This window comes from Mustela putorius, unplaced genomic scaffold (assembly GCF_011764305.1).
Source record: "Mustela putorius furo isolate JIRA1106 unplaced genomic scaffold, ASM1176430v1.1 tig00000480_pilon_pilon_pilon, whole genome shotgun sequence".
NCBI lineage: Eukaryota > Metazoa > Chordata > Mammalia > Carnivora > Mustelidae > Mustela > Mustela putorius.
Window position 1 is genome coordinate 738,484 of NW_025421397.1, and position 25,338 is coordinate 763,821.

A 25,338-nucleotide genomic window follows, 5' to 3' on the forward strand; every position below is an offset into this window, starting at 1 on the left:
TTTGCCTTTTCTCAGCCACCAGCCTGCTTTTTCAGGATGCCCTTCTTTAGTACAAGATAAAGGATCAAGATCAAGGGTCTGTTATGCAAGTTCTTTTCAGTAAATCATTATCTTATATATTGACTGGTAATTTGGGGCTTATAAATTCTGACCATTAAATTCTGGACCTAAGAAGAAAAATGTGTCATATGGCAATCTATTTAGATTATAGGATTGAAATTTTAGATGTTATGAAACTTTCAGCTTTGTAATGGGCTAATGGGAGGGGTATTTATGGACCTGTTTTCTGACCTAGTCCCCCAAAAGCACATATTTTAGAGACAATAATGAAGTTGGTAGGGGTACTTTTCGTTTTTATGTTTAGTACTCTCAGACATTTGATGGGTCATCAATAGTGAATTGGAAGGTAATTTTTTTTTATTTTTTAAAGATTTTTATTTGTTTATTTGACATACAGAAATCACAAGTAGGCAGAAAGGGAGGCAGAGAGAGAGAGGGGGAGAAGCAGGCTTCCTGCCGCTGAGCAGAGAACCTGATGTGGGGCTCAATCCCAGGACCCTGGTATCATGACCTGAGCCAAAGACAGAGGCTTTAACCCACTGAGCCACCCAAGTGCCCTGTGATTTTTTTTTTTTTTTTTTGGAAGGCAATTTTTAAAAGATGTTTTAATTCCAGCATTAAAGTATAAAAATTTAACAATCCTTTGGTTTAGTTTACTCTAGTTCTCTTCATTAGAGCTGCTAAGAAGGAAAGAGGAATTACTGAACATTTACCCCATGAGGCATATTCAAATAGGTACTTCTTCAGAAGTCTTTCTTTAGATTATAGATGCTCTTCTGTAGGACAGGAATCACACGTACTTGGAAGAAAGATGCCTTAAGTTGTTTCCTAACACCACTGTCATTGTTAATACTTATTAACAATGCATCCTGCATCCAGGGCTCAGTGTGTACGTTTGGGAAGAGAGCTGTTAGAACATTTTGCCAGAAAGACTTAAAATTCATGCTACACACAGGGTTTTAAAATGGTATTCCTGACATGTTAGACTAACCAATATGACTTTTTTGTCCATTTTACTTAAACTTCTGAGTTAATGTTTTGTATGGTTTTACAATATTAATTTATGTAATGGAAATTTGTTAAGTGCTTACTATTGTTTTCTCGTAACTGTACTAGGAGCTAGAAATACATTCTGAATACTGGACATATAGCAGCTAACTGCTAGTAAGATAGTGTTACCAAAATGAAGATACAGAGTACGTCAGGGGTATTTATCAGAATATAACTGTTATTTACAGAACATTTGATTCAGTTTCCAAAAGGGAAATACTTCAATTAATACTTTCCAAAGTGAAGAGCCTAGATGTTATCATTGACAGATGAATGGATAAAGAAGATGTGGCATATATATATATATATATATAAAATGGAGTACTATGTGACCATCCAAAAACCTGAAATCTTGCCGTTTGCAACAAGGTGGATGGAACTAGAGGGTATTATGCTAAGCAAAAGAAGTAAATCAGAGAAAGACAATTATCATATGATCTCTCTGATAGGAGGAATTTGAGAAGCAGGGTGGGGGGTCGTGGGGGGAAGGGAGGGGAAAAAATGAAACAAGATGGGATCAGGGAGTGAGACAAACCATAAGAGACTTTTACTCTCAGGAAACTAACTGAGAGTTGCTGGAGGGGATGGAGGTGGGAGAGAGGGAAGAGCCGGGTGGTAGACATTGGGGAGGGTATGTGCTAGGGTGAGCGCTGTGAATTGTGTAAGACTGATGATTCACAGACATGACCCCTGAAACAAATAATACATTATATGTTAATTAAATAAATCTTTAAAAATAATTAAATAATAAATAAATAAATAACCAAATTAATTAAATTATCTCCTTAAAGGACCAGTATACCTTACTTTGTAAGGTATACTGGGAATTAGGACTTTAGCATATGAATTTTGAGGAGAGAAAATCAGTCCATAAAGGCCATGAAGAAAAAAACAAATGTCATGTGCAAATTTACAAAGAAATGTCTATCTTTTATAAGCATTCTGTTATTCAAGTCGTATATATGAAAAAAACAACAACTTTCCAAAGTGGAAGAAAGGTGAACATGCTTAATTGGGATTACAGGGAGTTTTGAACCATAGACATGTAGTGGGTCATAGATTTATTTAGGATACATGACAAAGGGATTTGACTGTATTCAGATGTACGTACACATCTGAGCTACCTCGTGAAGTATCAGAACATATCATGATACTTGCTAACTGTGCAGCAGCTCGGGCATAGATCTCTTACTTCACCTTAGTTTAGCGAATCCAGAAGGAGTATTTCCAGGGAAATAGATCAAGATGAAAGAGAACTGAATTATCTGATGTCTGCGAGGACATAAAATAAAAACAACGATGACAGGCAGGTGCAGAATTGCTCTCCTGACTGTTGATGGCCTCAGCACTACTGAGGCAGGGTTGTGGTTTTTCCAGCTCCATTTCCTAAGTACTGACTCTTCTTGACTCCATTAAAGTCCCATATCTGGGGCGCCTGGGTGGCTCAGTTGGTTAAGCAACTGCCTTCAGCTCAGGTCACAATCCTGGAGTCCTAGGATCCAGTCCCGCATTGGGCTCCCTGCTCTATGGAGTCTGCTTCTCTCTCTGACCTTCTTGCCTCTCATGCGCTCTCTCAAATAAGTAAATAAAATCTTAAAAAAAAAAAAAAGTCCCGTATCTTTCCTTGGTGGTATCACCACCTGTCAATATTATTATCTTCATCATTTTCTCAGGAAAGCTCAGAGGCTTTGAAACTGAATATTACCACCACTGACAGTCACAGTTATTACACGGTGTTCCAGCTGCTAACAGAAATGGTCTCAAAAGTGAGTTTGAGTCATAATGACCTTTTATTGCAGATGGGCCTAACATAACTTAGAATGTTCTTTCCTAGGAAATGACATTTTTAAAGCAGATCAGCATTTCCACGTTTGTTTCATAAAGCACCAATGTAGAAAGATGCCACACCCTCAAACTCCCCCAAAATTGGAGAAGGTGATTATGGAGTCAAGTAATTTAAACAAATGAGGGTGTGTCTGTATATTACTTACCTCTTGGAGTGTCCTAATGCATACCAGCATAATATAGTCTCTGTGAAGTCCTGCTATGAAGAAATGTTGCATATTTTTTATCTTAATCTAGCCAGTCTTATTGATGACAGTTTTTTATTGATATATCACCTGATAATAATCCCAAGGTTAACCGTTCCACGTTTATTCAGGTTCCTTTCTGCCATGGTCCAGATATTGGCGACTAACAATTTGTAGACAGATCTTAAGAGCCACAGCCTGTGAGAAGCTATCTTTATCAGCCTTTTCCATAAGAGCATAAGGAAAGCCCTTTATGAGCCTTCTAGGAAATGTTTACATTGCTTAGAATACACTTTCAAATTTTTTAGCAAAGCATGAGTTAATTATTTAAATAACCTTTGCTCCTCTGTATACATACTTCTGTTCCTCAGGTTAGGACTTGAAATGGTTGGCTTCTATGGAATGAGTAGAAACCAGTGAGCTTCTCAGGACTGCGCTATGGCTTGGATTGCATTTTTCTTAGGATATGGCGGCCTGGGTGACCAGTGTGCCTGGTGACGCATTGCGCCATGTTGCCCGAGGCTTGTGCTTGCCCATGGCAGAACTTGTGAATGGCTTGTGCTCCCATATCGTGGTGAAGTCCATCTTATGCAGTTCTCCTTACAAGTTACGTATTTATTTGCTTTCCACAGTGATGGAGAAGGGAGAAAAAGGACCTCGTCTACTTGCAGCAACGAGTCCCTAAACGCTGGAGGAACCCCTGTCACCCCTCGTCGAATCTCCTGGCGGCAGCGCATTTTCCTCAGGGTTGCTTCTCCCATGAACAAATCTCCCTCAGCAATGCAGCAGGGTCTGTGTGGTACACACAAAACAATTACGCCTTCCTGGTATCATAAACTAGGGGATGGAATGCAGTGCTTTGGGTACAAAGAGATTTAAATGATTACAGTAGAGAAAGAATTTGTTTCTGTATCTGATACAGTGGTAAACTTCTCAGTTATCATTAGAACATGTTAGACATTCAGTAAATGCTTGTTGAGTGAATGAATATGTTTCCCAGACTAAGCACTATGATAGTGCTACAAAAGCATAGATTTTTTTATTATTAGAAAAGTAACCTACACTTTTGTAAGAGTCACATATAAAACAAAGTGATATAGAAATGTTGAATGATTGAGAATGGATACAGATACACTAGGCAAATATCAACGGAAAGACTAGACCTATTAGTAATTAAAGCAAAGACTTCCAAAAGGGCAAAGGGAATATAACAATAATCAAAGATACAACAATAATGAGAACATGCATAATTATACAGCCCTGAAAGCCAGAAAATAGAACTTTACAGAATGTTTGGGAGAAATGAATCAGTAGCTCTCATGGGAGATTTTAACATATTCCTCTCTGCAAATTAAATATAGAGAAGGTAAATACAGATAATATTTGAGAAATACAATTAAACAAGCTTGATCTAATATTTATACAGAGCCTTGCCCCCTATAGGGTAAATTCACTCATTCTTAGCACACATAGAACATTCCTAAAAATTAATTATGTACTTGGGTACAAAGGCAATTTAGTGACACAATCATAAATATTCATACTATATTCTCTGATTACAGTGCAAAAAAAAAAAAAAAGAAATCAAGAATTAGAAGACAACTAAAATATCTCATGGGCTTGGAGACTGAAAACTACCCGTAACTGGAAGAAATAAAATATGCTCAGAGCCATATACATCAACATTGCACGGTATTTAGAGGGCATTCCTAAAATCAGGAAAGACAAAACTCAAATATACTGACGTATTCATTCAAGAAGCTAGAAAAGGAGTAAAATTTTTAAAAATTATTTATTAAGGAAATAAGGGTAGGGACAGAAGTCAGTCAGTAAAGAAAAAGAAACAAAATAACTCACATTCCTTGAGAAAAAATGAACTCTGCCTAGGGTGGCCAGAGAAATCTATATAGAAATGTTGGATATTTAAATTCATTCATTTATTTATTTATTTTTAAAGATTTTTATTTATTTATTTGTCAGAGAGAGAGAGAGAGAGAGCAAGAGCAAGCACAGGCAGAGTGGCAGGCAGAGGCAGAGGGAGAAGCAGGCTCCCTGCAGAGCAAGGAGCCCAATGTGGGACTCCATCCCAGGACACTGGGATCATGACCTGAGCCAAAGGCAGCTGCTTAACCAACTGAGCCACCTAGGTGTCCCGGATATTTACATTTAAACTCGTTGCTGAGAGACGCATGTTTCAGAAAAAGGGACTAGCAAAGGTCTGATGTTATTGGAGAGAACTTTGCAGGTCAGAGCATCGTGAGAAATTCAGCATGATGGGAGCAGAGGACGGGAGATAGAAATAGGCCAGAAAGTTTCCATGAGGCCAAAGTCTGAAGCCGTCTATATGCTATTTGCAGTAATTTAGATTTTGTGCTTTTGGATACAGCAACCATTGAAATGTTTTAAGAGACACAGTCGTGTTTGTTAGTAGAAAAATAATTGGCAGGAGTGCAAAAGATGGCCTGGAACAGAGGGAGAGAGTGAGCTCCACGATTGGGTAAGGGAATGTTGCAGGAACGAGCAGAGGTGCCGAGCCAGGACATGCCCAGTGTTGCTCAGTGGCTCTTCTCCTGCCGGTCTCTGATGGTAGATGGAGACCCTTAGGAGATCGCTGCTACCTGCTCATGTAATCCTTTTGCTTTGTACAATCAGAGAATGTACAGAGATAAATTGCAGAAGTGTTGGGCTCTGGGGAATGCCAGTTCACTTCAGAACACCTATCTTATAGGTCATTTGGTGTGGAAAGAAGAAGTGGCGAAATTACATGTGCTTTCGTTTCACTCAAGAGGGAAATCTGGCAGGGGAATTTAGTCTAGTGAATTTACTTAAGTCGTTAGTTCCAGAAATGCAGTTACTGGGAAAGTGGTTTTGTAAAAAGCTTTATAGCTTTTTATAGGATGAGAGAACACCAGATCTAGACAAAGCTTCCGTAGTCCAGGTTACGAGTCAGGAATGCCTCTCACTGTTTTCTTCTCTGCAGATGGACTGGACAGGAACGAGCTGCTGCCACTGTCCCCTCTTGCTCCAACCATGGAGGAGGAACCGCTGGTTATATTTGTGTCTGGGGAAGATGACCCAGAGAAGGCTGAAGAAAGAAAGAAATCAGAAGAACTGAGGAGTTTGTGGAAAAAAGCCATACATCAACAAATCTTGTTGCTTCGAATGGAGAAGGAAAACCAGAAACTTGAAGGTTAGCCATTCAAACAGAACTAAATGATATGATACAGTAGATAACGGAAGGGTTTAGGTTAAAACCAACCCCAGCCTCCCCCACTCGTTTTCAGAATGTAAATACACTTTTACTAGGATTTTACTGGCTGTCATCATTTAGTGTTATTTTGTAAGGTTGCTATGACATGGGAATGTTCAGCTTAAAATATTTATATTTTTCTTTCCTTGATAAAACGTCAGACACCTTTAGAGTAATGGGAAATAGATAAATGGGTAAATAGTAATTGGGTAGTACAGAAAGTAGGTTCTGTGGAGTCAGTGCATTTGATATGACTGCAAGTTTCATGCTGTTGTGCATAACTTAGGAGAAAAACCCTTAAACGTAAAAAATATATTCTCTTTTTTTTGAAATTGATTCAAATTTTAGGCTAATTGTATTTATAATAGAAGAAATGTGCCTATTTCAAATAAATTCTGTTTTGTACCCAGTTCAACTATCTAATTACCTGTTATCAAGTCAAAGTTCCTATTTTTTTGTTGTTGGCTTTATACATTTTCTATTTAACAAATCATATTCAAATCTTTATTAAATGTATAATTGGATAATTTACAATACCTACTGTGCCATTTCTCGTGCTTTACGGCTTAGTTTATGACTAGCAAGTGCTTTAGAATGTGTTTTCCAGACTTTGAAAGAATGTTATTTAAGCATATACAAACCACACATTAAGAGATGTGCAGATAGTACCAGACTCAAAAAATGTATTCATGTTATATTATTTGGCAATTCACTTAACCTAAAAAGGACCTTGTTTTCCACATTTGTAAAATGAATGATTTAGCTTAAGTCTACCCTTTGACTTATAAGAAGTCCTTTGACTTATTGGAAAATGTATAATCTAGGTTTTTCTCTGGCTTGCTTTTATTGTGTTATCTTCCAAAAAGCTTTTTTTGTGCAGGCATTCGCATTTCTGTGTTTGTCACCTATCTTAAGATTCCTCTTATTAGACTTACTGTTCAATTTGCTTTTTAAATTGAATAATATTAAGTTTGCCCGGAAACACTGTATTTTCTTCATTGTTGTTTTCTTGGCAGAATGGAAAGTATATGAGGTTTTAAGTAACCCTAGCAAATGAATCTTCTTTTCTTTAAAATTAAAACCCCAATTAATCGTTACTGAGATAGCTTTTAAAAGGTTGTTGTGATAAATGGTATGCCCACTCAAGCTTTTATTATAGATTTTGAGAGGGATTGTGTTCCTATTCAGGATAAGACAAGAGATGACATTTAGCAGATATGGTAAGAAACCCTTATTAGTTCTGGATTTCTTAAGTAACAAAGACAAAAAATAGTTGAGCTGATTAAAATTCTATTCAGTGGGTAATCATTTATCGATGGTTCTTTGTTGTTTGCCTAGTTAACCAGGTGAGGACAGACATTGACTGCTCTTCCTCAGCATTTTATCCTCAGGGCCTACAGCTGGCACAGGTCTTGATTATTATTTTAAATGAATAATGATCTAGAGAAGGTTGCAGGGGAAAAAGGAAATGTGTCCACTGTAAAAAAAAAAATTAGTAAAGCTACATATAGGGTTGTATTAATCATGTGCTTTAATGAACCCACTTCTTGAAAAAAAATTATTTGACTATTATAGAGAAGTATAAAGCAAATATTGAGAAACAAAGCTAAACTCTGCTAGAAAGCCATCTAGTGGTATCCAGGAGGAGTAGTTTTGTAATGAAACTTACTTTTGATTATGTCTGGACTTCTAGGTAGAAACTTTTATGTCTTAGTTGAATAGTGGTATTATAAGATATTTAAATTCTTTGAAATGGTTTCAAACACACTAAGTTAAGGGTAATACTCATTCTGCTATTGTTTTTGTGCTGTCGAGGACTTTGGATGCTTGACAAAGATTTGTGTTGCAGAAGGTAAGGGGTTGAGCCTGGGGAGCTTGAATGGGTACATGTTGATCTGAGAGACTCCTGTTCAAAGTGATCCTAAGGAAAGAGAAGAAAAAAATAGCTAAATTTTTTTTTTTCATTTTCCCTTTTGGAATCAATTATTAAAGATAAAGAGCACATTAAGATAGTAGTTGCTATTAGAGGCCTTTTTAAAAATGAGCTCTGGGCTTATCTTTTAGGTTATCAAATGAGAGAGAATTCTGTAATATAGTAAAGAATGGAAGTAGTGTTGATTTCAGTGAAATGAAGTTTCCTCTTTAAGGTTATTAAATATGAACAGGGACACATGGCTTAGTGTTTTTAGAGGCAGTATTGGTAACTCTGGAAATGGTTATAAAAATTTATTGGGTTTTATGGTCAAATATATCTCTAATTAATGTTAGCATGAGGCATTGTTTTCTCCTATATGTCATATATAAAATATTAATGGTGTTGAAAATGATGCAAGTTGTTACTTGTGAGGCTATCACGTTTGTCAAAAAAATTGCAGTTTATAGCTTAGCAAATGTGGTTTGTTTTTTCATGCTTAGCAGAGTTCCCATCTGTAAGATACAGAGTGAAACCTCCTTAGGAAGTTATTTCTGATACTTTTTTACATGAAATGACTCAAAGTTTGGAAACCTTTCGGGTATCCTCAATTTTTTTTTTTAAGTTTACTCTTTGATCAGATGTAAGCAGATGATTCCTGAAAGTTGTTTGGTATGATTTTACAAATAAAACAAAAATGTTAAAAATCCTGTGTTTTAAGAATGCACGGGTTTTACATAAATTGTTCTGTTTTTGTTAGCAAGCAGAGATGAACTCCAGTCCAGAAAAGTTAAACTGGACTACGAAGAAGTTGGTGTATGTCAGAAGGAGGTCTTAATAACCTGGGATAAGAAGCTGTTGAACTGCAGAGCTAAAATCAGATGTGATATGGAAGATATTCATGTTTCTCTTAAAGAAGGTATTCTGGATCCTTTTTTTTTTTTTGGACTACAGTTGATGCACAATGTTACATTAGTTTTAGGTGGATCATTGTAATAATCTTTTTTTTTTTTTTAAGATTTTATATATTTGAGAGAGAGAATGAGAGCGAGCAAGCACAAGCAGTGGGCGAGGGGCAGAGGGAAAAGCAGACTCCCTACTGAGCAGGGAGTCAGATGTGGGACTCGATCCCAGGACTCTGGGATCATGATCTGAGCTGAAGGCCAATACTTAACTGACTGAGTCACTCAGGGGCCCATGTGATAATCTTTTATAAAGAAAATATTTAGAGATTTTTTGATTGTGTAGCTCAGGCATATATGCTTTGCCTATAAAGAATGGGAAGTAATTTGCTTTTGACTACAGTCAGTGGCTCAACTGGGAAGAAAACTATGCTTAATTGAGAGCCTGCCTTTCCTAGAGATTGTCCCAACTTCTTCAACCAGCTCTTCCTAGCCCTGTGTTGTTGTTTACCAAGAGGGAGTGAATGCATTGGTACAGACCTTGGATTACATTCATAAAAATAATTTAGACTTATAAACTTGACCCACTTCCATCATTTGGTCAGAAATGTTTATATTTATGTGTAAATGTATTATATATGTATATTTTCACCTATGTGTATATATATGCATAAACAGATTTACATTTTTATTAATCAGTCAGTTTTTCTTCCACGTATGTTTGTTTGTTTTCGAAAGCTTGCTTTTAATCAGCCATTATACTGCATTGCTTCTATACCATATAAACTGACTGATATTTAAACATCTCAAATTTAAAATTAAAACTAGCATTTCTGTGACCCAGATACTAAAATGAGAATCTCCATGGCCTGAATGAACTGATGAGTGTAAAATAAAAATCCAAAAATGGCCAAAGAAATCTGATAATGAGTCTTGTTTTAAAAGCTTATGATTAGTGTGTGAAACTGTTGCACCATTAAGTTTAAATTGAAGTTGGGAATAATTTTGTAAGATGCTACATTTACAAGCCTCATATATGGGTTTTTTTTCCCTTGAAGATATGGAAGTTGTAAAGATTTTCTTTGACTGTATTATTTGGGACAAAACAGTGGTTAATAGAATGTGTGTGAGATGTTGATCACAGCGGTCTTTGGAATGACTTTCACAGACGTTTTGGGGTGCTCATCTTTCAATTTCATATAGAATACATTTTAAACTTTTAAAAAAGAGGGGTGCCTGGGTGGCTCAGTGGGTTAAGCCTCTGCCTTCCGCTCAGGTCATGATCTCAGGGTTCTAGGATCGAGCCCCGCATCGGGCTCTCTGCTCAGCAGGGAGCCTGCTTCCTCCTCTCTCTCTGCCTGCCTCTGCCTACTTGTGGTCTCTTTCTCTGTCAAATAAATAAATAAAATCTAAAAAAATTAAAAAAAAAAAGATATTTATTTATTTGAGAGAAAAAGAGAGAGAGAGAACGTGTGCTTGAGCAGTGGGAGGGACAGAGGGAGAGGGAAAGGATCTCAGGCAGGCTCGACGCTCATTGTATCCTGTGCTCCAGAGAGGCTGAACTACTCTGGGTCCCAGTGTATGTCCCAGGCTGTTTCTTGCATGGAATGCTCCAGTTCCCTCTACATTTCTTCTTCCTACGTCTCTCCCTGCTCCCTATTTCCCATCATCCCTTTTTTTCCACCCCTCATCTTTCTTACTCTTCCTTTCTCTCCCCATTCCTTGCCCATCTGATGGTGTTCAAACATTCCTCTCCTTTTTAAAAATAACTAATTTCTTTATAAAAAACAATTTTATTTATTAATTTGACAGAGAGAGAGCATAAGCAGGGAGAGCAGCAGAGGGAGAGGGAGAGAGAGAATCTCAAGCAGCGGGGAAGGGCAGAGGGAGAGGGAGATGCAAGCTATCCCCTGGGCAGGGAGCTCCCCGTCGGGGCTGAATCCTGGGATCTCAGAATCATGACTTGAGCTGAAGGCAGACACATCACTGACTGAGCCACCCAGGCACCATCACATTCCTCATCCCAAAGGGATTGCGGCCCACATTCCCAGCCTGGAGCCTGTTATCTTTTCGTTCTCAGTTCAAATACCATTTCTAAAGAAATAATGTGCCTCTATTTCTCTTCCACCAAAACAAATTAGTTTCACTTTATTATTTTTTCTCATGTTTCTTTCCCTTTAATTGTGCTTATCATAATTTGTTATTTTGTGTTTTTGTATATATTTGTTTAATGTTTTTCTCACCCCACTACTGCCTACCTAGCACCTAAGAAGCATCTTGTGCAAGTTATTTACTGAATGAGTACATGGATGAATGAATGAATGAGAATCCATTCCTGAGAATGGATTTATTCATCTCCTAGGGATAAAGTATCCTTAGTACCATTCTCTGTACTTTGCTACATGTTAGATGTTCAGCAAATACTTACTTAGCTGAAGTGAATTGCCTTCTTGCCAAATTGTTATTGGGTGGATAATAAAACATCCCACTCACATATTAGAGATTCAATTAATGGGCTAATGAAAGTTATCCAAAATATGACATGTGGTCATTCATTCATTCATCTAACATGTGTTTAAATAGCAAGGTATGTTTTGGGTTTTCATCATACAGAGATGAACATTTGCTTGTTATTCTCAAGGAGCTCACCATTGGTAGTAGGGAAAATAGGCAAACATGCAGTGTAGATCTAATCTAATATGGTGATGTTAGAGTATGTGTCAAAGAGTGTGTGAGAAGGGAGTGATTACTCCTAGAGATATGAGAAAGATCTTCAGTAGATGAATGGCATTGAGGTTCAGCCACAACAGATGAATAGTAAAACACTGTGCAACCAAGTGGGGAAACTTGGAAGTCCATAAGGCAACCGTAGGAACAAGTTTGGAAGTGTATTGTGGAAGGCCTTATAAATTATGTCAGTGAGCCTGAGTTATACCTTTCTGGACAATAATACTTTTGGTTTATGCAAATAATGGTACTGAAGTTCAAAGATATCAGTGCCATTAAACCTTCCTTAATCAGCTGGGAGCTCAGAAACCTATTCCCCATCCAGTTTACCTGAACTCAAAATACTTTGTGAAGTAGGGTATCTTAGTATACAGAATTGAATTCTGTCCCTCCCAGGAACCTACTTCATTTTCTTTGGCATAAACAAAAGGTTTATTTTTGAGGGGGGGCACCTGGGTGAGTCAGTTGGTTGAGGATCCAACTCTTGGTTTCAACTCAGGTCATGATCTCTGGGTGGTGAGATCAAGCCCTGCACTAGGCTATTTGCTCAGCATGGAGTCTGCTCGGGATTCCTTCTCCCTCTCCCCCTGCCCCTCCTGCTCCCAAGCTCTCTCTCTCTCTCTCAAATATATAAAAGAAAAAACAAAACAAACAAAAACACAACAAAGTTTTGGCATACTCTGAGATGCTTGTGATACCCTTTGGTTCTCAAGCATAATGGAGTTCATCACGTTTCATGATTCAGGCCGGATGTTGTCTTGTCAGAGGGTGTTTTGGAGCACTCTGGTTTGCTTTTATGTTGTACTGACCATTCTTATTAGTTCATTCTTGTATGACCATACAAGATAGAACTTGTATAGACCATACATACAAAATAGTAAAAATGCTATTTTATTCTCTTTTACATGGTTACTTGTTGATGTCAAACATTTAGAAATTGTAAGTACTAACATTTGTTATTAGCTTCAAACCAAATGAAAGATGGGACTAGGCAATGATACGTCTCATGATTGCAGAATTTGGTCTCTGAAGCCAGACTCCGGGAGTTCGAGTTCTAAACTTCCACTTATCAGCTGCGCAAACTTGGGCAAGTTGCTTAGCTTTTTTCTGCCTCTGTCTGGCCATCTGGAAAGTGGGGAGATTAGTAAGGGCCTGTCTTACTGGGTGGTTTTCTGGGAACGACGCTGAGTAGCAAGGCGCCCTCGATGAGCGTTGTATTAGGTGCCCAAGCAGTGTTGGCTGAGGTTAACGTTGCCGTTACTATTATCTGAGGGTTTTCTTTTACAAGACATCGGCTGTTATGGGATGATACTTGTCAAAACGTGCTTCTGTCAGGACATGATACTGTGGGTCAGAGGGTGGCCTGCAGGCCATCGCAGCAGCCTGTTTTCAGGCCCTGCATAGTTGCTCGGCTGCAATTGAACAACCTCATCCCGGAGTTTAAGACCTTGCTTTTTTTTTTTATCTTTGCAGGTGTTCCCAAAAGTCGACGAGGAGAAATTTGGCAGTTCCTGGCTTTACAGTATCGTCTAAGGCACAGATTGCCCAATAAGCAACAACCTCCTGACATATCCTATAAAGAACTTCTCAAGCAGCTCACTGCTCAGCAGCACGCTATTCTTGTGGATTTGGGTATGTCTGCTCCATTGATTATTGTACAAAAGTAGACAGTAGGTCCCTTTGTTGAGTTTTTTGGGGGGATTTTGCTTGGGTTTCTTGTTTTGTCGTTGTTGTTGTTGTTGATTGTTTTGTTTTGTTCTGGTGTTGCTAAACAAGATGTGTTGAATTATGCAGAGCTGCTGACATTGCCCTTTCTTGAGGGCAAGCTGGCTTTTAATCTGGTTGAAGATACCATATATGTCGAATACAGAATGAAGTTTTCATTCCTAAACCTGCCTCCCAAAAAGGGTGTTATATTTGAATCATTATAAAGGTCATGTTATCGGATACTATCAGTTCCTCTATTTTGAACAACTGACTTTTGTTTGAGATAGACATTTATTTTCCTCAGTCAACACTGGTTTTAAAATAGGCTAGAATAGATTAAAAGGGGCACCAAAAAATTACACAAGCCTTTGGATATCACTTTAAAAAGCAATACAATAAGTGGCTATGTTGTGGAACCATGAATACACCCCTATAGGATGAAAAAAAAAAAGAACTGTCCTAATATTATGTGAATGGGTACTTGTGAGAATTGACAGCATCGTAAAGCTATCTTTTTAAATGCTAAATTTCAAATAACTAATGGGAAGTAAAAATGGTATGCTTTTAAAAATTACATTGTCTTTAGTTTTTCTCTAGCATATTATATATTTTATTATTTAAAAATGCCTAATTGATTGGATTAAATATTATATGTTGGCATTTGACTATTTCATCTGTATCCCCAGAAGTTAATGTATTTGAAGTGGCCAAATACGTTACCTGAGTCCCTTTTGGAAGATAAGGGATTACCTTATATTTGGGGGTCACCTTTTATTAGGGCACATTAAAAAATCACTAGCCAAAACCAAGTTTGGCTCTCTGTTCCCATGCTCGCTTCGGCAGCACATATACTAAAATTGGATCTCTGTTCCCTTAGGATGATAAACATCCCATTGTTGGGAAAGGACCTGACTCATTTAATATTTTTTGAGTCAATAATTTTTGAAAAGGGGAATTTTACAGAGAAACTAAAGACTTCAGTCTTGTCTGATTTTACGACTGAGCTGTGGTTTTAGGCAAATTACTCTGCTTCTGAGTCTCAATCCTCTCATTTAAATGGGCAATCCTTATGGATGCCCGCAGATCTCTGGTTCTGTGACTAGAAGTTGATGACCAGACTAGAAATTGGGATGGTTCATTTAGGGCCAGTCAAGACTCCTAATAGAGAGGAGATAAGAAGATCAGATTATAAGGGAATGCTGGTCTGGAAAAAAAATGGAGCTAGAATTAATGTCTTGGATAGAGAGTACATTTGTAGTTGTCTTTAACAACAATTTTAAGTAATGAAATAAAATGGTAACTTAAAAAAAATCGTTGATTTACCTCTCCTTGTAGCCATCTGTGTCTCCTTAGGCTGTGCTTCTTTTCTCCTGTCTTCCTCTTGCTCTGCAGAATTAATCTTATCAGTTCTTGGGGAAAAAAAATAAAACATGATCACTTTTTAGCATATGTGGTGGAAAACATTTAAAGCTCTGGCATTCTTACAAGTACTCACTGACAAGAGTAGTCATTTCACAAGCAAGCTGATAGCCCGTTCATTTCTGTGGCAGAAGGAAAGCCCCGTGCCAGTGTACACGGCTTTGGTGACGAAGATGGCTTTGTTTCAGTGTTTAGTACCAGCTTGTCAGTGATCCAGTGATTTTGTTTGCTTGCTGGGCTGTCTCTATCGTAATTTTATGCTCAGAGGTGAATTTTAGAGGGGAATTTATTTGAAATCAGCTTGACCTTCTGCTTTACTTGCTCTTTTTTAATACATTGAAAAAAGGAAAGAGGTCTATATGGCTCATGGAGGTGGTTTAAGAGAACAAAGAATATTTGAGAAAAGGGGTATTTCATGAAAAACAGACTGAATATGAAACAAAACAATTTCAAAAAGTTCCTCCAGTGTCATAGGACAGGAAAGCAGGACTAAATCTGCTAATGGACTGCTAAGATTTCCTTTTAAATAATAGGAGACCTTTAATAAGATTCTGATTTCAGTCAGAGTGGTCTTTTCTTTCTTTTTCTTTCTTTTTTAGAGAGAGAGAGAGAGAGAGAGCGCAAGTAAGGCAGAGGTGGGTGCGGTGCAGAGGGAGAGGGAGAGAGATGCAGGGCTCCATCTCCCAACCGTGAGATTATGACCTGAGCCGAAATCAAGAGCAGTACAGGCACTTAACTGAGACTGAGCCACCTAGGCTCCCTGAGGGTGGACTTTGTGTGAACTTAGAATTTGCCTTGATTTATAGCCCGAATAGATTTTATATTCTGTTTTCCTGGGATCGCTCCTGGACACGCCCTTGATTCATTTGTGAATTTGTTATTGTCTTCTAGAAAGATGTGCTCCTTAGCATCAAATGTTTGCTTCCCTTTCATATGTGGATGGGTTCTCCAAGCAGCTCTCACTGGTCCAGAAAAGAATGTTTGTTTCTTCCTGGAAATCACTGCATTGCAATTTCATTTTTGGCTCCTAAGCATCCAGATATCTTAAAACTATTTCTTTTCTCTTTCTCTGCAGGAAGGACGTTCCCTACTCACCCCTATTTTTCAGCACAGCTTGGGGCAGGGCAGCTCTCACTCTTTAACCTCTTGAAAGCCTACTCACTGCTGGACCAAGAAGTGGGTTACTGTCAGGGGATCAGCTTTGTGGCTGGAGTGCTGCTTCTGCACATGAGCGAAGAGCAGGCCTTTGAAATGCTGAAATTCCTCATGTATGACCAGGGCTTCCGCAAGCAGTACAGGCCTGACATGATGTCGCTGCAGGTGAGGCACACGGGCAACTTTATGAACAATCGTGGTGGCAGTAGCCCTCTCCTGGCTCACGGTTAAGACTGAAAGAGATTTGCACCATCTTGGAATTCTTATAAATGGAGAGACGTGTTTTAGGTTAACGGCTTTAGTGTGGGATTTGCTCTTTGGCTAAACCTATAAGTGTATGACAGTGTCTCTACAGAAAAACCCTTCCATGAAGCTCCTGAAGTGAACAAATAAGCAATTTCTAGAAAGGTAGTGGGTGGGTATTCAAGTCTCTTTCCCCTCAGTCAGCAAGTGGAGATGGAGAAAGAATTAAGTCCTCTTACTGCACTTTTCCGCAACCTGTCAACTGAAAGATCGTAAATCTTTTGGTCAATGTAAAAATATAATGTTTTTTCTTTTACCGTGAACGCATCCGTTGCAGATAGCTGTGTCATGGTTCTTCTTGAACTTACCATGTCTCCCCTCCTTTATCTTAAGGTCAGATACACTCTTCTAGAGGAAAAGTCAGTGGCTCTCTTCAGTCTGCTTTCCTTCGCATGCACTGAGGAAGCACCATTACCACATTTTAGTCATTATAAGTGGGGCATTCGCTGCTGCTGCTGTGATCTTCGTCCGATTTCAGACTCCCCGTATACATAGCTCTCCCTTCTAGTTTATTCATTTATTTATTTTTTTAAAAGATTAAAAAAAATTTTTATTTGACAGAGATCACAAGTAGAGAGGCAGGCAAAGAAAGAGGGGGAAGCAGGCTCCCCAACGAGCAGAGAGCCTGATGGAAGGTTTGATCCCAGGACCCTGGGATCATAACCTCAGCTGAGGGTAGAGGCTTTAACCCACTGAGCCACCCAGGCGCCCCTCCCTTCTAGTTCAAAGTCTACTTATCTTAATGTATTGGTTTCTGACAAGCTGTTTAGATTTTATCTATAGATATGATATCATAAACAGCCACTACCTTCCAAAAGAAAGCTTTTAGTAGTGAAAATATAAAGGAAGACTGTAAAGAGAGGAATGTCAGAGTTTTCCTCCCTTCAAATGGGGTAGGCATGATGCCCAGTTCATTATAATATTATGCTGTAGATAAGAAGTAAAATATTTTAAAAATGCTTTTCAGATAGATATACTCTCTTCCTTGGCTCCCACGGATCAGTTTTTACACTTAATATTTTAGGTACCAGTCTATAGACAGAAAAGGACTGGGTTTTCACCTCATGAATATTACAGTAAGTGGTATTTTCTTAAGAAGATCAGTGGAGAGGAAGTGGTCCCTTTTTCTTCTTTAAGATGAAATTTTTGCTAGGAAGATAGGCAGGGCTTTCCGCTCAGCTTTGGGTTTTCAGACATGAGTTCATATGAAGGGTTTTCATAAGGATATGTAAATATAGTGATTTGATTCCTAGCTGATGACTCTTCATAGGTCTGTTAACATTTCACAAGTTAAATAATGACAATGGAAGGCTTTATTTTTTATTTTATTTCTAATGTTCATCTATATCTCATGTTAGATAGCAAGCATTGATGCCCTTGTAAAGAATTAAGTAGCTCTGATTTCCAGAAATAAGTTTGATATCTCATATCAGAAATTTTAAAGGATGGACCTGTGAGTCGTGTTTGACTTAGGTCCATAAATAGAAAGATAGATGTAATTATCACTTTAAAAATGCAGTGATTTTCCTTTTTTTTTTCTTAAGATTTTATTTGTTTGTGAGAGAGAGGAAGAGAGCGAGCCCAGGCGAGAATGAGGGGGAGAAGCAGACTCCCTGCTGAGCTCATCCCAGGACCCTGGGATCATGACCTAAGCTGAAGGCAGGTGCTTAACTGACTGAGCCACCCAGGCACCCCAAAATGCAGTGATTTTTTAATTTAAAAACTCATCAATTTGCTATAAAAAAATTTAAATTGGATTAATCTAATTATATAGTTTGCATCTACCAAAGGAATGTTTTCTGTCTGTAATAATGACAGTGAAGTTGTTTTCATCTTTGACAGTATTTGTAGAGGCTGCAAGACTGGGGGCCTTATTCCAGGAGGATAGAGCTTTTTGCTCCATAGAGTGAGGTACAACACTTCTCTACTTTCAGGAGCAGAAAGTGTTTTTGACTTCCAGAAGTGGAAGCAGCAGTGGGCTTGGATCACTTGATGGGATTTCTGACCACCTGCGTGGTTTCAGCTTAGGTACTGCTGGGTCTTGGCCTCGGTTCCCTTATGTGTGACATGAGGAGGTTGAGGTCTCTTTTAACTTTGTCTCCTCATGTTTTGTAGTTGCTTTTTCTCGTGTTGAGTGTAAAAACATTGTGTCTTTTATCTCTAGTCTTTGCTCTCCCCTTTCCCCGTCTTCTCTGCCTTTCTCATCTCTCTCCACATCTCTCCTCTGGTTCTGCTTCCTCCATCAGAAGATTTGCCGTGTTATGTACACTGTAAAAACTTAAGAATTATTTATTTTTAGCAGAGGCATTTTATCATTAAAGTTTCCTTTGAAGGAAGACTGAATTGTGGTTTTGTTTGCCTTTTTCGGAAGAGATTTAATGTAAATCTACCTTGATGGAGGAAATGTACTAACCCCCCCAGTTTAGAATGTAGAAAAGGAAACAGTTCTTTAAAAAAAAAAACAAAACATTGACGTATACCTTCTGTGTCACAGTCCTCCGTGAACAAGAACAGAATGTGATTTATAATATGTTCTCTTTATTCTGCTAATTAGACTTCTTTGATTTTTATGCTACCAAAATACTAATTCTTCTGTTGATAGAGCCCAGTATGTCTATTTTCTAAATTGTAAACAGCCTAAGGGAAAGATATGATTTTTCCAACATGATTGAGATAATAATCACATTCTTTTAAACCTTTATGTCTAACTGAAGCTAAGCTTCTTGTTCTGTAATTGTGACTTCCTGTGTCCTTTCTTTCCTTTTACAGTGTGTGGAACTTAGTTTCCACAGGTATGTGTTACAGATAAGGATCAAACAAATAATTTGCTGTATTTATGCACAGTACTTTTTTAGTTGTATGCTCTGGAAACAACAGCTGAACTCACAATATAATTGGTTATTTTAATGCATTTTGTAAAGCTATTTAAAGGTGGTATTTTGATGTCTTCTAGTGAAACAAGTTGTGTTAGTTTTAATAAAGTACCATGTACATTTTAAACCAAAATGTCAAACTGATAGAACTGATCAAGGAACCACTACTCAGTATGTTACTCTGTGGATAAAAATGTAAATTAAAGCACAATTCACAAATATGTTTATTATTTATTGCCATATGCTGCCTTCATAATGGTTTTTTTTTTTTTTTTTTTTTTTTTTGGAAATGCCAATAAGCCATAGTGAAGTGAAATAATTTCTTCTTTTAATACTAGAGATAGCCAGACTGTACTTTTTGCTTTAATCCCCATTGTCATAAAGAAATATGCTGCTGGAATACCTTGAATATTGGAAATCCCGTCTCAAGCTTCTGGCTCCATTACATTCTAAGCCAGGCAGTGTCCTAGCACTACAGGTGCCTGGTGGGGTTTAAGCCAGAGCTCCATCATAAATCAGATGCTGGGCCCAGCACAGATAGGCAACCTCTGCATCTGAACTAAATGTGGTAGATCCTTTTGAATGGAAGCTTTTCTGGAATTGGTCTGAAATTAGAATGGACCTCCCATGAGAGTCCTAGGCCAGGACAGTTCTGATTAAATTCCAAAAGCAATGCCTTCCTACACGAGGGAAGATGACCATTTCAAACTTGCTCAGTCATCTTAGATGGACTCTTACTGACCTGCTTTCTGACCTCAGTTAAGTGAACTTGGTCTTTAATATCAGCTTTTACATAATAAAAATAATACTACTTTCATGTATTGAATATATGTGAATTTGTTATTAAATATTAAGGTAATAAAATTTAGTTTATTTTTTGCACAGATAAATGCATAATATTTTATTTTTCTTCTCCAAATTAACTTTAGATTCAAATGTACCAGCTGTCCAGGCTCCTTCATGATTATCACAGAGATCTCTACAATCATCTTGAAGAAAATGAAATCAGCCCCAGTCTTTATGCTGCCCCCTGGTTCCTCACATTGTTTGCCTCTCAGTTTCCACTAGGATTTGTAGCCAGAGTTTTTGGTAAGAGATGCCTGTGATCAAATGAAACAGTGTTACTTATCCCCAGGAATATTCTTCTTGCCATGTGGTGGCCCAGTTATTTTATCGCGTGTTACACAGAACAGCAAATTGCTAATGGAATTTAATAAATGTGCCTGGTTCTATTCTGAGAGTGATTTAAAACCATATTGGTCTTAAATGAAATTGACATTAAAAGGGAAAGAAGAATTGGGCCGTGTATTTGGGGAGCTGTGATGGAGCTCTTATTTTCATTTAGACCCCAAAATCAGAAGACACTTTTTCAAAAATCTAAACTAAGGACTGACTATGTATAATTTTCCATATTTTTGTACACATCCTTCTTAGCTCAGTTTTTGTTTTTGTTATTCTTTTCCTATTGTCTCCTTCAACACTAATTCAAAAGAGAGAGAAATATGTTCTCAGGTTCGGTCAGTGGAAGCACCTGTATCAGGATGATTTCTAATGACTTTTTAAAAAATCTGACTTTTGTTAGTAGGATAACTGAAATTCCTATTTTACTGCTTAAATGACTCTCCTTCCATCCAGTGCAGTGGCGGTACCTGTCTCTAAGACTGGGTGGCTCACGGAAAAACCACTAAGCACAGGCAGTTACGCCTGGGGCAAGTTACTGAGTTCCCATTTTGCTTCATCACGGTGTTAGGCCCAGGAATAAAAAAGAGACCATGATGTGGTTTATGAACCCTTTGGGGGTCCTTAAATCTATTCACAAGTCTTTGGTTAGGTTTATCTAAGTCCATTATTTTAAAACAAAAATAATTTAAAAAAGAACAACTCTTTATTAGAGGTTTGTTCCTAAAGATGTTTAGGACCTCTGTGACCTCAGAAAGGGCTCCCCTAGTTTTTACATCCTGCTTATCTGGTATCCATGGTGAAAGCAGTCAATATTTGTAACTGTGCCTTTGCTAAATTGGAGCTTTTTGTCAAATTGTGAGTATTGGCCTGACTGTAGGTCATCACCAGGCTTTAAAAAAAAAAAAAAAAGAGCTAGAATGGAATATAATGAAAATGTGTGTGGTGTGTGTGTGTGTGTGTGTGTATAAAACAAATATATAGTATACATAACAAATAGGAAAAATGTTTGGAGAAGCTTCAATTTTGAAGATATGTGTGTAATATGTTTATATATACCAGAATGCAATGAATGGTGCCTTTCTTATTGGGGGTTATGGTTTAAAAAGTTAAACACTGTATTAGTGTAATATATTCTGCAGACAAAGTGCAACAAAAGAGCAAAATCAAGCTGCACAGAATCAAATGTTCACCAAATTTTTCTTCTTTATTGAAATACTCAATTGCTTCTCTTCAGTTAAGTTTTTGGGTGGAGTTTGGGTTCCTATTCTTGGGTCTTTTAAAATCCTTTCATTTATAATATATACATAAAATATATTTATTCTCAGCATATATATTTTTTCTTAGAATAATTTATCAAATCAAAATGATAAAACAATGTTTGAAAGCATTTCTCTTTGATTTACAGTTTGGAGCATGATATTAGAATTCAAGAAACAAACCTACACAATTCTGTTTTTTGCAGTGAGACTATAACTGATGCCATCAGCTCTGCAGTAGCTGCTCAGTCCTTTTCTTTGAATTTAGTAAAGGGAAAGCTGCATGAGCAGAAGTTCACAGTTTCCTAGTTTTTAAAGACTCACTTTTACTTATTACTGATTCTACAGTGGCAAAGATCGAAACTTTCATATAGAAATATTTAGTGCTTTCAAAACTATTGCCTATTTGTACTTGTTAGGAAATGGAGTTCAGAGTCAGGGTAGCTTTTCTTTTTTTCTCTTTAACTTTTGATTTAGGTTATATATTGCTTTTGATTTTTCTTTTAAAGTTTTTTTTTTTTTTTAATTTCCTGCTCTGATATGGGTTTAACTGCATATTTACTGGTTCATTTATTTTTTATTATAGTAATAACAGTTTAAATAGTACTAATTGGTTATGTTGATTTGTTTTTGTATTCCCTTTGTGAAGGAAAAAGTATCAGTTGAATAAGCATCTTTAGGTTTACCTAGTCTCCATTAAATTTGCCACTAAAATTATAAATACATAGACAAATAGCTATATAATTAACCTTCTTTTCTCTTAACCTTGGCCTTATATGAGATTACCAAATAAGTAAGAAAAACACTTAAACATCTGTTTATTTGTTTCAGTCGTATTATTATTTTTTTAACTCTAGGTCATCTCAACCCATTATTTTTTTGCAGATTATTCTACGGTTCCACTGAAGTAATTAAAAACAACAACAACCACAAGAAATTCAAAAAGCCATTAGCACAAAGAGTACACTTTTAACAATAGTGGATGCATAATTTTGATAATGAAATTGTATCTCTTTTTTTAGATATTATTTTTCTTCAGGGAACTGAAGTTATATTTAAGGTTGCACTCAGCTTGCTGAGCAGCCAGGAGGCACTTATAATGGAATGTGAAAACTTTGAAAGTATTGTCGAATTTCTCAAAACCACACTACCTGATATGAATACATCTGAAATGGAAAAAATTATTACCCAGGTATGATTAAAATGATAAGAATAAGATATAAAATCATGCAGCAGTTGCTCCACTAATTATACATTAAATGCAGTAGCATGAAGACTTAGTTTTTTTATATAATTTTTTATTTTTTATAAACATATATTTTTATCCCCAGGGGTACAGGTCTGTGAATCACCAGGTTTACACACTTCACAGCACTCACCAAAGCACATACCCTCCCCAATGTCCATAATCCCACCCCCTTCTCCCAACACCCCTCCCCCCAGCAACCCTCAGTTTGTTTTGTGAGATTAAGAGTCACTTATGGTTTGTCTCCCTCCCAATTCCATCTTGTTTCATTGATTCTTCTTCTACCCACTTAAGCCCCCATGTTGCATCACCACTTCCTCATATCAGGGAGATCATATGATAGTTGACTTTCTCTGCTTGACTTATTTCGCTAAGCATGATTTATTTATTTATTCGACAGACAGAGATCACAAGTAGGCAGAGAGGCAGACAGAGAGAGGAGGGGAAGCAGGCTTCCCGCTGAGCAGAGAGCCCGATATGGGGCTCAATCCCAGGACCCTGGAATCATGACCCGAGCTGAAGGCAGAGGCTTTAACCCATTGAGCCACCCAGGCGCTCCTTGATCAGATATATTTTATTCGGAAATGAGATTACCATGGAATTTCTACATTGTGACATTGTCTGTGTGGCTATACACAGGAAAAGTGGTTCAGTGCTACATAAGGAATGTTTGGTGAGTCTTTCAGTTTATACCAATGGTAAGACTGAAGATAGAGCCAACAGAATTAGGACGACCTAATAAATAAAAATGAGACCCACTTACCTTTGCAATACTAATTCTGTCCTAAAATATGTAAGGAGAACATGTGGCAAGAGCTCAGGCTTTGGAACAAGACAGTATTAGGTTTGTATCATGTTCTAACTCTTTTTTTAGTTGATGGGCTTGTACACATCTTCCTAATCTTCTGAACTCTAGTGTTCTTACCTTCCAAATAGGACACTACTCATCCAGAGGTTTTGTGAGGCTGAAGCACAGTAAGGAGTCTGTCTTCAATGATTCAAACAAAGGTGCCACTTTTTAGAGGTTGGGCAGGGTTAAGAGAACCAAATGTGGATACCTAAATGCCAGGAACTAGTAACAGAGGGAAGGATCTAACACTGTTACGAGGCCCAGGGAATGCCAGAATTATGCAGGAAGGGATTTTGGAGGATTTTGTGCTTTTGGTGAGCCAGGAAAGGAAGGAACAAGGAAGAAAGATCAACCCCTTTCTCCTTCTCTTTCTGATCTCCTGCTGGCTGCTCTGCTGGGCCCTACCCAACCTGAGCCAGCAAGAACGAAGGTGTGAAAGGGGGATGTGGGTCACGAGGGTCTGTCTCCAGGATCCAGCAGACTAGATGAGGGCATAGAATGGATCCGGGAAACAAATGGTGAATAATCAGTACACCATGTATCTAGTCCCTGGCTCTTCATAGGGCCTAGGTAAGTGGTAGTTATAGACTGATGTTACTCAGATGACATGAACAAGCTTAAGATTCACAGATGACTACTTTAGGAGCATTGACAAAATTTACCACTTTCCTAGAGGCACTGGGGATAGCAGATAAAAGAGTTTAGAGCAAGAGAAAGGGAATTTGACATCGTATTTTGGTGCCTTGCTACCTATTAGCTGTGTGACTTTGGGCAAGTTTCAAGCTCTTTAAGTCTCCGCTTCCTCCCTGACAAACTGAGAATAATAAGGATAATCCTCTTACCTTTTCCATATTGTTTTTAGGAGGAAATTTAACCAATTAGGTTGAAGAATTGTATACACTATAATTCACACCATAACATGAACTCTTATTCTGTGACATATAGAAGTTTCTTTTTATAGAATCTAAGTCATAAGCAGATTATTCTGTAACTACTTGTGAGTAGTTTTTATTTGTTAAAATGCTCAGTAAGCTGAAAACTGGAGCTTTTATTTACCTATCTACTTGTTTATGAATTCTTCAGAAATATCTTTTTGGGCTGGCAAGCAGTCAGAGATTGTGCTTTTAGAGAAGTGGTAAACTGATTGGAAGGCAGATCATGTCTCTTTTAAAATTAAAGAGGGAATCACCTGGCTTTAGAGATTACTGCTAGGATGAATGGATAGAATTTATAGGCCGTTAGATTTGGACTTGATATAAGAGAGATCTTTCTAACAATTATAGCAGATTTAATATGGAATGAACTGTTGATATTAAAGGAGACCTCGATGAGCTTTATTTAAAATATGGTCATTGAAAAATGCCAATAATGTAGAAAAGCATAAAGGAAAAAATAAAAGCAAAAAAAAAAAAAAAG

The 25,338-nt window shown here is 37.6% G+C and overlaps 1 protein-coding gene across 5 annotated transcripts in view; it reads left to right on the plus strand.

Moving 5' to 3' along the window:
* TBC1D4 (TBC1 domain family member 4) overlaps positions 1-25,338 on the plus strand; it is a 189,353-nt gene that overhangs the window by 158,204 nt on the left and 5,811 nt on the right. For 3 of the 5 annotated variants that reach the window (XM_004754372.3, XM_004754376.3, XM_013057200.2), the window contains 7 exons: positions 3,773-3,930; positions 6,121-6,330; positions 9,063-9,221; positions 13,405-13,563; positions 16,133-16,377; positions 20,318-20,477; positions 22,849-23,018. In XM_004754372.3, the coding sequence (XP_004754429.1) occupies positions 3,773-3,930; positions 6,121-6,330; positions 9,063-9,221; positions 13,405-13,563; positions 16,133-16,377; positions 20,318-20,477; positions 22,849-23,018 (1,261 nt within the window). Of the gene's footprint in view, positions 1-3,772; positions 3,931-4,715; positions 4,833-6,120; positions 6,331-9,062; positions 9,222-13,404; positions 13,564-16,132; positions 16,378-20,317; positions 20,478-22,848; positions 23,019-25,338 lie in introns of those variants that run through there. The other 2 variants (XM_013057202.2, XM_045080633.1) reach the window with 2 other exon arrangements.